Source organism: Capra hircus, chromosome 25, assembly GCF_001704415.2.
Source record: "Capra hircus breed San Clemente chromosome 25, ASM170441v1, whole genome shotgun sequence".
Taxonomy (NCBI): Eukaryota; Metazoa; Chordata; class Mammalia; order Artiodactyla; family Bovidae; genus Capra; species Capra hircus.
This window is the reverse complement of record NC_030832.1, coordinates 25,760,561-25,774,740: the sequence shown is the minus strand read 5'-3', so window position 1 is coordinate 25,774,740 and position 14,180 is coordinate 25,760,561. Positions and strand designations below refer to the sequence as shown.

General features: G+C 53.9%; 1 protein-coding gene across 5 annotated transcripts; it reads left to right on the top strand.

Moving 5' to 3' along the window:
* LAT (linker for activation of T-cells) lies at nucleotides 382-5,438 on the top strand. 5 transcript variants are annotated; one of them, XM_018040788.1, is made up of 13 exons: nucleotides 382-495; nucleotides 582-858; nucleotides 975-1,080; nucleotides 1,207-1,241; nucleotides 1,498-1,567; nucleotides 1,692-1,753; nucleotides 1,845-1,874; nucleotides 1,959-2,022; nucleotides 2,093-2,193; nucleotides 4,059-4,121; nucleotides 4,356-4,418; nucleotides 4,545-4,619; nucleotides 4,790-5,438. In XM_018040788.1, the coding sequence occupies exons 1-12, from the start codon at nucleotides 406-408 to the stop codon at nucleotides 4,601-4,603; spliced, it is 1,020 nt and encodes a 339-aa protein (XP_017896277.1). In that variant the 5' UTR covers nucleotides 382-405; the 3' UTR covers nucleotides 4,604-4,619; nucleotides 4,790-5,438. The 5 variants fall into 5 exon arrangements, with proteins under 5 accessions (XP_017896277.1, XP_017896276.1, XP_017896274.1 ...); XM_018040787.1 differs by having other exon boundaries at nucleotides 385-495; nucleotides 1,689-1,753; XM_018040785.1 differs by having other exon boundaries at nucleotides 385-495; nucleotides 1,845-2,022.

The window sequence follows — 14,180 nt, the reverse complement described above, 5'->3', positions numbered from 1 at the left end:
ACCCCTGTGGGCCCTGGGGCAAAGCCCTGTCCTTCTGGGCCGGTGAGCATTGGGGTGGAGTGAGCTGGCTTTGTGTGACCGTGAGTCATGCCCGTGTCTCCCCTAGAGCCCGCCCTCCGCAGGCCAGCCAGGGCGAGGTGGGGGTGGGCACACCCAGGGGCCCCTCAGAATTCCCGGTGTCGGAGCCTCTCCTTGCTGCCTCCGTGAGCCACAGCTGTGGAGGCCGTGGCCACTGGCTGGCCTGGAAGCATCTTTCCCTCCTCACCCCCGCTATGAGTTGCCCCTTGCCAGGGAAACCAGCTGACCCTTCTGGAGGGCCCAGGGTGGCTCCTGAGGTGGCCTCCTCCCCCTCCTCACTGGCTGAGTGGGGGTGGGAAGGGGGCGGGTGCAGCTGGCTGAGCCCCGATGATTTCCTGCCCTCACCCGGCGCTCACCACAGCTTCCTGCCACAGGCAGGCAGGCTCTGAGGAGAGGCGGGCGCGGAGCGAGGGGCAGGTAGGGCTGGGGCACAGGGTCTGTGTAGGGGTGGCTGGTGCCCCAGACTCCAGCCCAGGCCCTGGCCTGACCACCCTGGGGTCCAGGGTCTTCCAGAGCCAGCGCTGACGCCCGCTCAGCCCAGTGAGGGGAGGGGATCCAGAGGAACCCCTGCCTTCAGGCTCTCAGCCGGCCGCCGGTACCCTTCCCGGCCTGGCCCTTGCCCGCTGCTTCTCTTTGTGGAGGAGTGTGCAGCGAGCAGCTGGGCCTGGTCCAAGCAGATGGAGGCGGTCAGCCTGCCTGTCTACGTGCTGGGGCCCCTGCTGCTGCCTCTCTTGGCCGTGTTGCTGATGGCTCTGTGTGTCCGTTGCCGGGAGCTGCCAGGTGAGTAGGTGCCGGTGGGTTGACCAGATGCCCAGACACACTGCTAGGGATCCTCACTCCATTCTCTGACCTCTTCCTTCCCTTTAACTGTCTGTAACTCTTTCTTGCACGCGGAGACGCTGAGAGCCCCATACTCCATCACCCTCTGCCCTCGTCACCCTCTTTTCCTGCCTCACGGGCCCTCTCTTCCCCAGGCTCATACGACACTGCTGTCTCCGATAGGTGAGTCTGCCTTGTCGACCCCGTTCGACTCCCTCAATGCCCCGTGTGGGGCTGGGCCCCTGGGGGCCTGGGGTGGGGTCCAGGGCCTCTCCCAGCTGCTGACCTGAGCTCTGTCTCTCCTGCCAGTTTGACCCCAAGTAGCATCATGATCAAACTGCCTCGTGAGTACATGAGTGTCCCCTCCCTTGGGTGCGGGGAGAGGGTCCCCTGGCCTGGGAGAGTGTGTGCTTTTGTTCATTTCCCCGCTGTGGCTGCCCACATGGCCTGAGCTGGGGGTGGGGAGGTAGATCGTGTCCCCCCGCCCAGGCCTCTCCAGGGCCCTGGGGGTGGCAGGGGTCAGTCTGCCTTTCGAGGCCTTGTCCAGGGTAGGGGCGTGAGGTGTGGAGTCATTCCTTCAGCTTGGTCCTGTGTCCTCAGCCACACTTGTCCCACGGCCATCCACCACTCCCTACCCGCTCCCGAGCCAGCCAGACCTGCTCCCCATCCCGTAAGTACCAAATCCCCCCTTTTACCCCCTCACCTCCTTGGATTGGGGGCCTCTTGCCCTGTTGCAAGCCTTCTCCCCCTAGAGCCCCACCCTAGTATGACCTCTGACCTTTGACGCCCAGAAGGTCCCCGCAGCCCCTCGGAGGCTCCCACCGTATGGCGTCGTCCCGGCAGGACTCAGATAGTGGTAAGCCTGGAGCAGGACCCACAGGGCTGGGACCACTGGGCAAAGGCCCCCTCCGAGCTGACTCAGTCTCCCTCTTGCGTTCTCTCTGCAGCCAACAGCGTGGCCAGCTACGAGAACGAGGGTGTGACTGGGACCCCTGTGGCCCCGGCTGGGAGGCGGCTAAGACCCGTCCTGGGCTCCGCTGACCCTGTGTCGTTACCCCCAGAGGCAGCCTGTGAGGATGCGGACGAAGATGACTATGACGAAGACTATAACAACGAGGGCTACTTGTGAGTGGCCAGGTGGGAGGAGGGGGCCGAGGCCAGGGCTCCTCGCTCACCTGACCCTTGACTCCCGCAGGGTGGTGCTTCCTGACAGGGACCCGGCCACCAGCACTGGCAACGCCGTCTCACCGGCTCCTGCGTCCAGCAAACCTGGCCTCCGAGACAGCGCCTTCTCCAGTGAGTCGGCCGTCTGACCACTCCCTGCCCCTCCGTGCTGCGGCCCCTCGGTCTTCCCTCTCCTCCTGGATCCTTGTGCCCCTCCATCTTCTCGCTTCTCTCTTTCTAGCCCTCCTGTCCTTCAGCTAGGGGACTTCCGGCTCCGATCTTCTTTTCTTTTCTCTCCTCTTCCCTCTTGATCATTTGCCTTTTTGTCTGCAAGATTTCCTTGACTCTATTCTTTTGGCTCCGAGCTTTTGTCTTTCTTGTCCAAAAGCTCTTTCTTCATCTCTGAATATTCCTTTCTCAGAGCCTCCTCTCTTGTCTTATGAAGGTGATATCATCTTGCAGATCTCGAAGGATAGTGATGATCAGCTGTCTTTTTTGGGTTTCTTTGGAAAGTTTTCTTCTGCTTCCAGTGTTGTTTCAGTTTCCTTTGGGCTACTTTTCGCTCTTCGTTTTGGTTTCATCCTGCCTCTTGGAGGCTTTTATCAGTGTCTTGTGATCTTCAGTGTCCGTTACTCTTTTCCTTCTATGCTTGCTCTGTGCCATCGTGTCCACACCCTGGCTTTATTTGCCATCCGCATCATCCCTAACTCATGGCCTCTCTCTTGGGCCCCAAACCATCTGTCCAAGTGCTTATTTTCATTCATTCATTCACTCATTCATGTTCGTCCATCTACTCACACAATTCAGCCATCATACTCACTGGTTGCCCCTGAAATAATCACTGCTAATGAGTCTGAGTGAACTCCGGGAGATGGTGATGAACAGGGAGGCCTGGCGTGCTGCGATTCATGGGGTTGCAAAGAGTCGGACACGACTGAGCAACTGAACTGAACTGAACTGAATGAGATACAGTCATGATTAAAGCAGCTCGCATTACTGAGGACCTCGTACATGCGCAACTAAAGAGTTTTATGTGTATTTGTTGTTGTTATCTAGTCACTAAGTCATGTCTGACTCTTTTGCAACCCCGTGGACTATAGCCCAGCAGGCTCCTCTGTCCATGGGATTTCCCAGGCAAGAATCCTAGAGCGTGTTGCCATTTCCTTCTCCGGGGGATCTTCCCAACCAACTTATTAATATTAAACCTCACAATTCCCAGGGGCTTTTGAGCTTCTCCCTTCCCCTCCTGCCTCTCACTTATCCCATCTATACAATGATTTGTGTATTTAACAGAAGCTTGGCAGCACTTACTGTATGACAGACCTTGTTTTATTTAACTCACCATTTTCACAACACCCCTCTGAGGTGGGTACTGTTTCTCACCCTATTTTACGAAACTGAGGACTGGAGTGGTTAGGTAGATCATCTGAGGTTAGTTAATGCTGAGGCTGGACTTGAACCTGGGCAGTCTGGCTCCGAAACCTGCCTGTCCACAGCCTCATGGAGAAAATAAGTCAACCCCTGAAAGAATAAGATGGCGTCAATGGCGCGAGGCACCAGGAAGGGACGAGGACAGGGGAGGGGGTCAGGGCAGGCCTGGCTGAGGAGGAGGAGCCAGTGGGGCTGATGACGCCCCTGACACCACCCAGCCTTGCGTGCTGTCTCCTTCTCCACACGTGCCGCCCTGCCCCGCCGCCCCGAGCTGCTCCCTGTGTCCCTGCTCACCAGCCTGGGGGACGCGCTGGGATCTGTTGCCTCTCCTCCCACAGTTCTCTTTCCTCTGATCAGTTCTGGTTAAGTTGCCCAGGTTCTTTCCACGGCCATGGGCGTCACAGGGCCGGCCTCCCTTTACCACTCCGGGCTGACGGTGGGCGTGATCTCTGGTCGGGGGGAGTCTGTGTGCAGGGAGTCTCGGGCTGGTTACGTGGGAAGTCTTGGGTGTCTGCATTTGGGGAGTCTGGGTAACAGTGCCCGGGGCGCCCATGCTTTTCCTCTAGTGGAGTCAGGGGAAGATTACGTGAATGTTCCTGAGAGTGAGGAGAGTGCCGAGGCATCTCTGAGTGAGTGTGGGCGGCCCTCCTGATGCCCTCCTGGGGTCTGCCATCCCTTGCTCCCTCCCTCTCGCCCCCTACCCCATCCTTACTCCCATGCCATCCTGGGGTGGGTGTCTCCAGTCCCCTGCCCCCCTTGTGGCTCCCTCGCCCTCTGCCTGGGTGTCCTCTTGCTCTCGCATCCTCTGTGTGACCTGTCCCTCTTTGGGTGTGGCTGTCCCTCCTTCTGACCTGTCCCCACAGATGGGAGTCGGGAATACGTGAACGTGTCCCAGGAGCTGCAGCCCGGGGCGAAAACCAAGCCTGGTGTGTGTCTGTGTGTGTGTGTGTGTGGAGGGGGTGGGGGAGGTGGGGCAGACCCTGAGGGAGCCGCCTTGGAGATAGGGGTGGGTTCGCTTTAGGAGCTGAAGAGGAGCCTCCCCTTCCTCACAGACACCCAGAATTCCCAGGAGGTGGAGGACGAGGAAGCTCCGGATTACGAGAATCTGTAGCTGAACTGAGGGCCTGGTGAGAGGTCCCGTCCTGCCCATCCCTGCCCTGCCCTGGGCCTGCAGGCCCTTGACCCTTCCCACCCTCTCAGCCCTCTCTGTCTGACTCTGGGGACCCCCTCTGACCCCACCGACGACCTCCCCCTGACTCACAGCCCCTCCCCATATCCCCGTCCTCTTGTGTTTCAGCGTGCGGCCGTGCCTGTTCTGGAATCAGCCTCGCCTGGGAGTGCTGAGCTGGGAGGCTGGCGGTGGCTCTGCGGGGCCCTACTTGGCACCCTGCCCCGGCTGCGGCCTGACAAAAGCCTGAGAATTTCCCCCCTAACTTATTGTCACTTTGGGGTCCAGTCTCTGTGGCCCCCGAGCTCTGCACCTTCTGACGCAGCCTGAGAGTGAACCACCCCGGCCCCAGCCCTCCTCTGCCAGAGAATAAAGGCTGGTGTAGTCTGAGTGCTCTTGGCTTTGGCTGGCCAGTGGGTCCGAGTCAGGGTTTGGGTGGGCTGTGTCTGAAGGCTTGTGTGGTTGTGTGAATGCATGTGTGTTTCTGGATCTCCATTCTCACAGGCCCTTCGTGCTCCCAAAGGTCCCGACCAGGTATATGTGAGTGACTGCATGAAGCCTGGGGCTCGTCGCCTTCTGAGTGAGGCTGTTTCTGACCCCGGCTGGCACTCTTGGGGCTCGGACATGTCTCCCCACAATAGTCCTTGGAAGGGGCTGGCGACGACTGTGATGATGGGAGAAGGGGGTGTGAGGAAGCACTGGGTGGGCGTCTAGAGCAAGGCTTTCCCCACTGGCTCCCAGTTTCTCCATCTTTAAAATAAAGGAGTTAACTCACTGACCTCAGAGGACCTTCTTAATTCTTAATTTTTGTGGTTCTTAATAAAACAGAACTTTAAAAAATTGTCTAAGTGCCTGAAAATGTTAACGGGCAGCACAGTCTTCTTCAGGCTTGGATGTACAAACGGGGGGTTTTGCTAAAATGCAGATTCAGATTCAGTCAATCTGGGATGGAGCCTGGATGGACTCTGCATTCCTAAGGAGCTCCCAAGTGGTGGTTCTACGACTGCTGTTCTGAGACCCCGTTCCAAGTCGCAGGGTCTGGTGGATACCCTGGTTGCTGTGACTGGCTTCCCTGCGTGAGCGTGTGACAGCCTGGCCAGAGTGAGGCCCAGCGCTGGATGTGGGCAAGAAGCATCAGGAAGGAGGAGCTTTCTTGTTCATGGTAGTCGTGGAGCAGGGAGAACGTGGCCCTGGAGCCCCCCGCCCACCCTGGAGAGTCTCCCGAGAACAAAGCCAGCATGAAGGGGAGAGACAGCCTGGAGATGGGCAGGGCTGGCTTCCTGGTGGTGTCAGAATGCTTGGACCCAGTCAGAGCTGAAGCAAGACATCCCTTCCAACTGCCAGTTACTTGGGCCAATAAATGACCAGCTTCCTTCAACCGGCTTGATGGGGGGTTTCTGTCTCACACAACTAGAGTAGGCAGAGTCGTTGGCATCCTTTGCAAAGCTGTGGGCTCCAGAGGTGATAGTCACAGCTCCTCTATGGAGTGCCTGTTTCATCTCCAGGCTTATTTTATCATCATCATGCCCCTGTTGTCAGCGAAGGTGCCTATCCCGTATCCCCATTTTGCAGGTGAGAAAAGGCAGGCTCAGGGAGGAAAAGTGGTTTGCCCAGAGGCACACAGCTAGAATGGCAAATCTAGGGTGAGATGTTTGCCTGTTGGTCTTCAGAGTCATTGCTGGCAACACCTTTGCTCTGGGTGTTATACTAGCTGCTGGCTGCCCCAGGCGGGGAGGTTGTGAGAGGCCCGTTATAAAAGTGGAGGAAGGAGGTCTGGGGAGGGGCTTGACAAGCTAGATGTCAACAGGTGGTATTAAGTCATTTTGTTTGGAGGTAGTTAAAAGGAAGAAGGGTTCTTCCCTGGTGGGCCACTGGTTAAGACTCTGGATTTCCACTGCAGGGGGCATGGGTTCGATCCCTCGGTCTAGGGACTAAGATAACCACAAGCTGTTTGGGGACTAACATCCCACATGCCATGTGGCATAGCCAAATAAATAAATAAATGAAACAACCCAAACCTGAAATAATTCCAAATGCCATTAAAGGGCAGAGGCACCTTCCTGCCTGGGCTGAGGCACAGAAAGAGTTTACCAGAAGGTTATGTTGGTGCAGTCACCCTGAGGGTCATCTAGCAGCATCTGTCAAGCTGAAGACGGTGTGTCCCCTTGCTGAGCAAAATCCCTGGATATAAACCTGCACAAACCAGCACATGGGCTAAGGGGGTGGGCCCCAGGGGCTCAGGGCAGGTTGTAATGGCCCACAGTGGACACGGCAGAGGCCGTCACTGGGGGAGTGGACGTGGAGGTGCAGTCTAGTGACACGGTGGAAACCCACCAGCAGAGAAAACTGGATTGGAGAAACATCTGTCAACTCCAATGAATATCACCAACAGGATGTGGAGTGGGCAAAGGAAAACATTGTTTTATTTATATAAACTTAAAAATGAAACATGAAAGATCTGTATAGGCAAACGAGGGAATTCTTGGGTGGTCCAGTGGTTAAGGCTCCATCCATTCACTGCTGTGGGCCTGGGTTCAATCCCTGTTCAGGGAACTAAGATCCCACAAGCTATTCAGCCCAGTCAGAAAATAAAAGATACACAAAGGAATGAGGAATACCAAACTCAGGAGAGTGGTTGTTACCACAGGCCAGAGGGGGAGGGTTCCTGGGAAGGGGGTTCAAGAAGGCCCTCGTGATATGTATAATGTCTTGTTTTGAAACAAGGTTGGATACATAGGTGTACGATATGTGAGCCTCTCAAGTGTTTGCATGTCTGAATGATTTTATAGTAAGAAGAAAGACCTAGGCTTAAGGGGGAAATGGATGGGGGCAGAAAATAGGGCAGCTTTAGGAGGCAGAGAATAGGAGGCTGAGAGGCACCAGTCTGTGCCAAGTAGGTGAGTTGCATATGGCACTCCAGGCCTTACGGTCAGCGAAGGCAAGGCCCTGAGGTGGGATCAGTGAGGCGGCTGCTGGATTCATCTACATGAGAAACGGCGGGCCAGCTGAAGAAGGGGCAGGGACAGTGGTGAGAGGAGGTAGAATAGGAAATGTTTGAGAGGCAGAGGCAAGGGACGTGGTGATGGGTTGGTCATGGGCTGTGAGGCTCAGGGAAGCCCAAGGTGACTCTGGTCCTTGGCTTGGTGGATTGTGGGGGGTGGGGGGTAGGTGTTCCTGGAGGGACTGAGCAGCTTCCCATTGATGTTTCTTGGATCAGCAAGAGAATGTGGCTTTGCTTCCACCAACAGGTGAGCCGGGAAGAACAGACAGTCAAAGCCAGGAAGTCTGCAGTGCTGAGGCTAGGGTTCCCACTTCACACCGTGGGGGTGGTCAGGAGGTAGAGTTCTAAAAGCTGGGAAGCAGAAATAAAAATTTTTTTTTTCCTTTTAACTCTGTTGGAGGAAAGGTAGATTTAGTGATAAGTCAGAGAATGTTTTCTAGAATTGCTGGGGAGATAACTGGGTGTTTTAAAGGCCTTTGGGGACTTCCCTGATGACTAAGACTCCAAGTTACCAATGCATAGAGCCTGGGTTTGACCCCTGGTCGGGGAACTAGATCCCACATGCCACAACTAAGATTCCCCATGCCTGAACTGGAAGACTCCGAGTATTGCAGCTAGAGATCCTTCATGCCGCAAGGAAGATTAAAGAGCCTGCGTGCCGCAACTAAGGTCCGGCACAGCCAAACAAATATAATTAAAAGTCTTCAGGGAAGTCCGGCCGTCAGGAAAATATATAAGATCCACTGGAGTAGGGAATGGCAACCCACTCCAGTATTCTTGCCTGGAGAATCCCATGGACAGAGGGGCCTGGCAGGCTACAGTCCATGGGGTTGCAAGAGTCAGACATGACTCAGTGACTAAACAACCGCCACCATCAAATTAAACATTAAAAAAAATAATAATAAATTAAAAGAAAAAAGGCCATCAGGAGGTAACAACTCTCTTGATTTAGGGTCAGAAGAAGTCCTTGAGACAAGGGTCCCAGTGAAATTGTTTATTTGGGAGGTGGTCCCAAAAGCAATGACAGGAAAGTGAGATAGGAAAGAGATGGCAGCTAACAAAGGGTTCATGAAAGAGCCAGTTACCCCTGCAGTCACAGCCCGGTGAGAAGAGGAGCGGGGGCAGGCTGGGAGCCTAGTGGAGTGGGTGGGTGTGAGCCATGCTGCCCCGGGAGGGAGCTGCGGTGTTTGACAACATCTCCCACTAGTTACCACTGAGGGAAGTTCCAGGACAGGCCGGGGCTGTTTATTCTCTAGAACTTCTGGCCTCCCACCTATGTGGACACAGTGGGCTCCATGGCCCCAGCAAGCCTGGAACAGAGGAAGGCAGGTTCTGGCAGATGCGTGGGCCACTGCACCCTGAAATGGTGAGGAGGTGCAGACCGACAAGGCACTGTCAGTGCCTGCTACAAGAACTTGGGCTGAGACGTCCCTGGTGGTCCAGTGGTTAAGAATCCACTTGCCAATGCAGGGGACACAGGTTCGATCCCTGGTCCAGGAAGATCCCACATGCAGCAGAGTAACTAAGCCCGTGCACCGCAACTATTGAACCTGTGCTCTAGAGTCTCGTGCCCTGCAACAGAAGTCACTGCAGTGAGAAGCCTGCTCACCTCAGCTAGAGGGTAGCCCCACTCACTGCAACTAGAGAAAGCCTGCGTGCAGCAACAAAGACCCAGTGTAGCCATAAATAAAGAGCTTGGGGCAATCCCGTTTTTCTCAAAATGCACTGTGTGGCCCATGAATCCTGGGAGAAGCTCCTCGAGAAAGTATTCTGCATTCAGAAGAGTTTGGGAAAACCGCCTTCTCTGAATCCTTCTGGCCGGGTCGGATGAGTTCCTGGCTCTGAGGGCGCCTATGACTCTTTGTCTAACTTAGTACTCCCCAAATATGTTTACCTTCAGAACCTTAAAAAAAAATTATTATTAGCATTTTGCTGGCCACCTTTTTAACATCTATAGAAGACCTCTTTTGTTTTCCTTGTCTGTATCCATGCCTTCTTCTTTCAATGATGCCACCTGGATTTGAAACGTCTATGTGGCTCAGGTGGAACTGAAGTCTTAGATGTGCCTATGACCCAGAACTGGCCAATCATTCATTATATCCCACCCCCTGACCACACCCATTGGTTGATAGAAGGGCGCATGCCCAAATTTAGGCCAATGAGACACATTCCTGAGATTTTGGGTAGAACTAATGGGGAAGAGTTTCTAGCAGGTTGTCCACCGGGGATGTTAAGCCCATAAGACATAGACCTAGAGTTTTTGCAGGCTTCCACTTGGAAGGAGCCTGCCTGAGAATGAAGACTCTGGAGAGGAAAGCAGAGTCAACAGAAATAAAAATAGAAAAATTGAGTCCTAACAGCTGTATAAAGTCCCACATCCAATGATCCATTGTGCGTGAAGGCATTACTCCTTGATGAGTCTTTTTTTTTTTTTTCAGTTAAGCCAGTTTGAGCCAGGCTTTCTTCTGCCACAAAACGATTCTTAGTGGATAGCCATGGCTCCTCTCATTTCCACCAAATCCCAACCATAATCAGGCTAGCCTGGGCTGGTGATCAATGTGTGAAACTCACCTTTTTCATCACCTTCTAACTATCCCTCAGAGACACCTGGGTGCACACTTTATGGCTGGTAACCCATTTGTCCTGTGCCTATCTCCCTCCTCAACCCTGTAGGGAAATACTTCTGTATTTTTCTTAACTTTTTCTTTACTTACTTGGTATTATTAGTCTTAGAGCTGATAAGCAAGAATTCCAGAAAAAGAACCAAGTTTGGTGGCAAGAGCACTGGAACACAAGTGAGGAGACTGAAGTTTGAATCCTAACTCTGCTACGAGATTTCTGGGCTTTGGGATTCTTTGAGGATGTTGAACTTAAGTTTTGGGTTTTTTAAAATATAAATTTATTTATTTTAATTGGAGGCTAATTACTTAAAGCATGATTTTTTTTTAAAAAAGAACTTATTTATTCATTTGGCTGCGCCAGGTCTTAGTTGTGACATGCAGGAATCTTTTTAGCTGTGTCATGCAGAATCTTTAGTTGCAGCAGGTGAGATCTATTACCTGACCAGGAATCGAATCCAGGCCCCCTGCGATGGGAGTGAGGAGTCTTAGCCACAGGACCACCAGGGAAGTCCCAAACTTAAGTTTTAAAACCTTCTTATTCTGGGGTCCCTAGCGCCACAAGGTGTCCCTGAAAGTAAAGAATGGAATCCCTTGTTGCTGAGAAGGGCTTCCCTGGTGGCTCAGATGGTAAAGCGTCTACCTACAATGCGAGAAGGTTGGAACTCAGGTATGGCTGGAGTCAGAGGCCTAAGTATCACCACTAACTTCTAGTTCCTCTTCATCTCTCCTTTCTCCACTGATTTTGTTTTATCTTCCTTGTGGTCATGTGATGATTCGAGCAGCTGCAGGGAATATGTCTTTCCAGTTTCCAGCCTTGGGGCAGTGGCAGGGTGGGGGGAGGGGAGGGATGTCCCAGCATCTCCAACAAAAGCCGTAAACTTACTCTAATGAACTTAGCTTGGGTCGCAAGACTCCCTGGTCTTCCCAGGTGGCACTTAGTGGTAAAGAACCTGCCTGTCAATGCAGGAGACATGAAAGACATGGGTTCAATCCTTGGGTTGGGAAGATTCCCCTAGAGAAGGAAATGGCAACCCACTCTAGTATTCTTGCTTGGAGAATCCCATGGACAGAGGAGCCTGGCAGGCTACAGTCCTTGGGATCTCAAAGAATCAGATATGACTGAAGCAACTTAGCACACACGTACGAGACTGCCTGAATCAATCATTGGCCGGGAGAATGCCATAAGCTGACTGATTTGGGTCCTATGCTCCTCTCTGAGGGATTGGAAATGCAGAAGGCGCCCAAAGAAAATTAGGGGCTATTGCTGGTAGAAGGGAAGATAGTGGTTGAGATGACATCTCACATTTGGGGTTCTCACATTATTTTGAGAACCGCACTCATGATTTCACTGAGTCTCACAACACTCAGTGAGGAAGTGAGGTATGAGGTATGAGGAAGCCCCTCTTGTAGAGAAGAGAAATAGACTCAGGGAAGTTAAGTGATTTGCTTCAGGTCACACAGCAATCCCAAAGTTACTTATGAAAGCATGGCCTACTTTGGAAGGGAGGGAGGGAGGCCATATTAGAAGTTCATGTCTGAGCCACCAGGGAAGCCCCTAAAAGTTGATGCAGAAGGTGAAAAGAGAGAGGCAAACCAAAGGAGAAATTCCACAGAGAGTAAATTCTGCTTGGCAGGACTTCCCTGGTGGTCTAGTGGTTAAGGATGCACCGGCCGATGCAGGGGACATGGGTTCAATCCCTGGTCCAGGAAGATTCCACACGCTGCAGAGCAGCTAAGCCCCACAGCTACTGAGCCCAAGTCCTGCAAGTACTGAAGCCCATGTGCCCAGAGCCTGTGCTCCACAACAAGAGAAGCCGCCGTGATGAGAAACCTGTGAACCGCAACAAAGAGTAGCCCCCGCTCGATGCAACTAGAGAAAACCTGCTCACAGCAAGGAAGACAAGTGCAACCTAAATAAATAAATAAAAGTAATCATAAAAATCATTGGCATAGGGACTTTGGCCAAAACTTTTGGAACTAAGGCTGTCTCTTTCTCTCTCTCCTGTGACCCCTCAACAGGGAGGATGTGGGCTTGGAGCTGCCAGGGGCCACCATGTGAAGGGCACCTGTGAGGGAGAAGGCAGTACAGAGGTGAGCAGCACCAGGCAGGGGGAAAAAGGCTTCTGAGACTGTGGGTTGAGGTCCTGGATCCATTCGTTCCTGAAACTGGCGCCACCCATGAACTGCTCAGTTACAGGAGTGAATAACCACCCCTCACTTGGCTCGGCTCCAGCTGGGTTTCTGTCATTTGCAAATGAAAGGGCCCTGACTCATCTAGACAGGATGCTGTGGATCATCGACCTTCAACAAGGCCCACCTGCAGGCACTGAATAGGCCACGCGAGATGCCACACACTTCACATATGTTCGGTGGCTTCTGTGACCCTGAGTAAGTTCTGCTCATTATCACCATTTTACAAATGAGGAAACTGAGGCTCAGAGAAGGCAGGTGGCCAGACCAAGCAGGGGATTGGCCAAGTGGTCCAAGCAACTCCTGTTCCCGAGTGCCTCCATCTGTACCCACCAAATGCCCCCTCGGCCTCTCTGTCCACCTCTGTCTCTCAGCGGGTAGACGAGGCCACTCAGAACTCACATCCTGGCAGGACTTCAAATGGGCTGCTAGCTCTGGGGCTGTGAGCAGCTGGGCCTGAGCTGAGTCCTCTTCTCGAGGACACGCAGACTACGTGAGCCTGAGGAGTGGATGCTTGGAGCATCTGTGGCCCTGTGGAGGCTGGGAGTCCTCTGAGCTCTGCGCGAGAGGGGGGCTCGGAGCCCCTCCTGCCTCCAGGGTCCTCGTGCGCCCTGGCGGGGCCTCTGAGCGCTTCTCACCCTCTCCCACTGGCTCTCAGGCCTGCCTTGTCGTTCTGTTTCCGGGTCCCCCCAACACCCTGCACCCCAGGCTCTGACTCTGGCCCCCTGTCTGCCTGTGCCACTTGCCACTCTCCTCTTCTGCCCTCCCGTCTCGTCTCGGGTGCTTCTGGGTCCCTGTCCCGTGTCTCTGCAGGCCTCAATCTGTTTTTCTGTCTTGAAGCTGTTCTCTCTCGTCTGTCTCTCTGCCCTGTCTCTCTCTCTCTCTGGTTCTCTGTCTCCCTCCTCCTCTCCCTGCCCCTCCCTCCCCACATCCTGAGTTGTCTTTGGGGAACCGGAAATTTGGGGGATCAGAGAGATACCAGGAGGCTCAGCTGCTGCCGCCTAGAGATAAAGTGCGTGTGGGGGGCGCGGGCTGGATGGGGGATGGGGGATGGGGGAGCCCAGAATCCACCGCGTCTTCCTCCCGGCCCTGCTGCAGAGACTGACAGGAATTATATCACCACTTCAGGGCTCAGCCCTACCCTCTGGGGACTGGGCCTGATAACCCGCTCCCCTTTTGGGGTTCCTGTGAGAATTCAACCAAGTCTCCTGGCTGGAGCAGGGGCTTGGGGTTGGGGGGCGGGAAATGGGGCCAGTGAAGGGGAGAGAGAGGGCTCGGGGTGGGGTGAGGCTGGCTGGGTCTGGTGAGGGGCTGAGGGAAGGGGGCTTCCAGATGCTCTGAGCTCCTCCATTCCCCTACCTGCTCCTCAGGAGTCCTGCCTATAACGCGGTGGGCTTATCTATTTCACAGGGATTTCTCAGCCATTTCTCTAGCGCAGGTTTTCCTATTCACGGCTTTAATCTTCACAGCACCCTGAGGAAGTGGATTCTGTTATTTATCCTATTCTAGTGAGGGGGAAACAGGCACAGAGAAGTTGAGTGACCTGCCCAAGGTCACTCTGAAGGAACTGTTGACGTGACAGGACTCTGGTTGGATTAGACTGGTCGTTGCCAATAGCTAGGTGCACTGCGTACGCATCTTTTTAAACAGTGGCAGCATTGTCCTTGTTTAGTCCCTAAGTCATGTCAGACTCTCTTGCAACCCCATG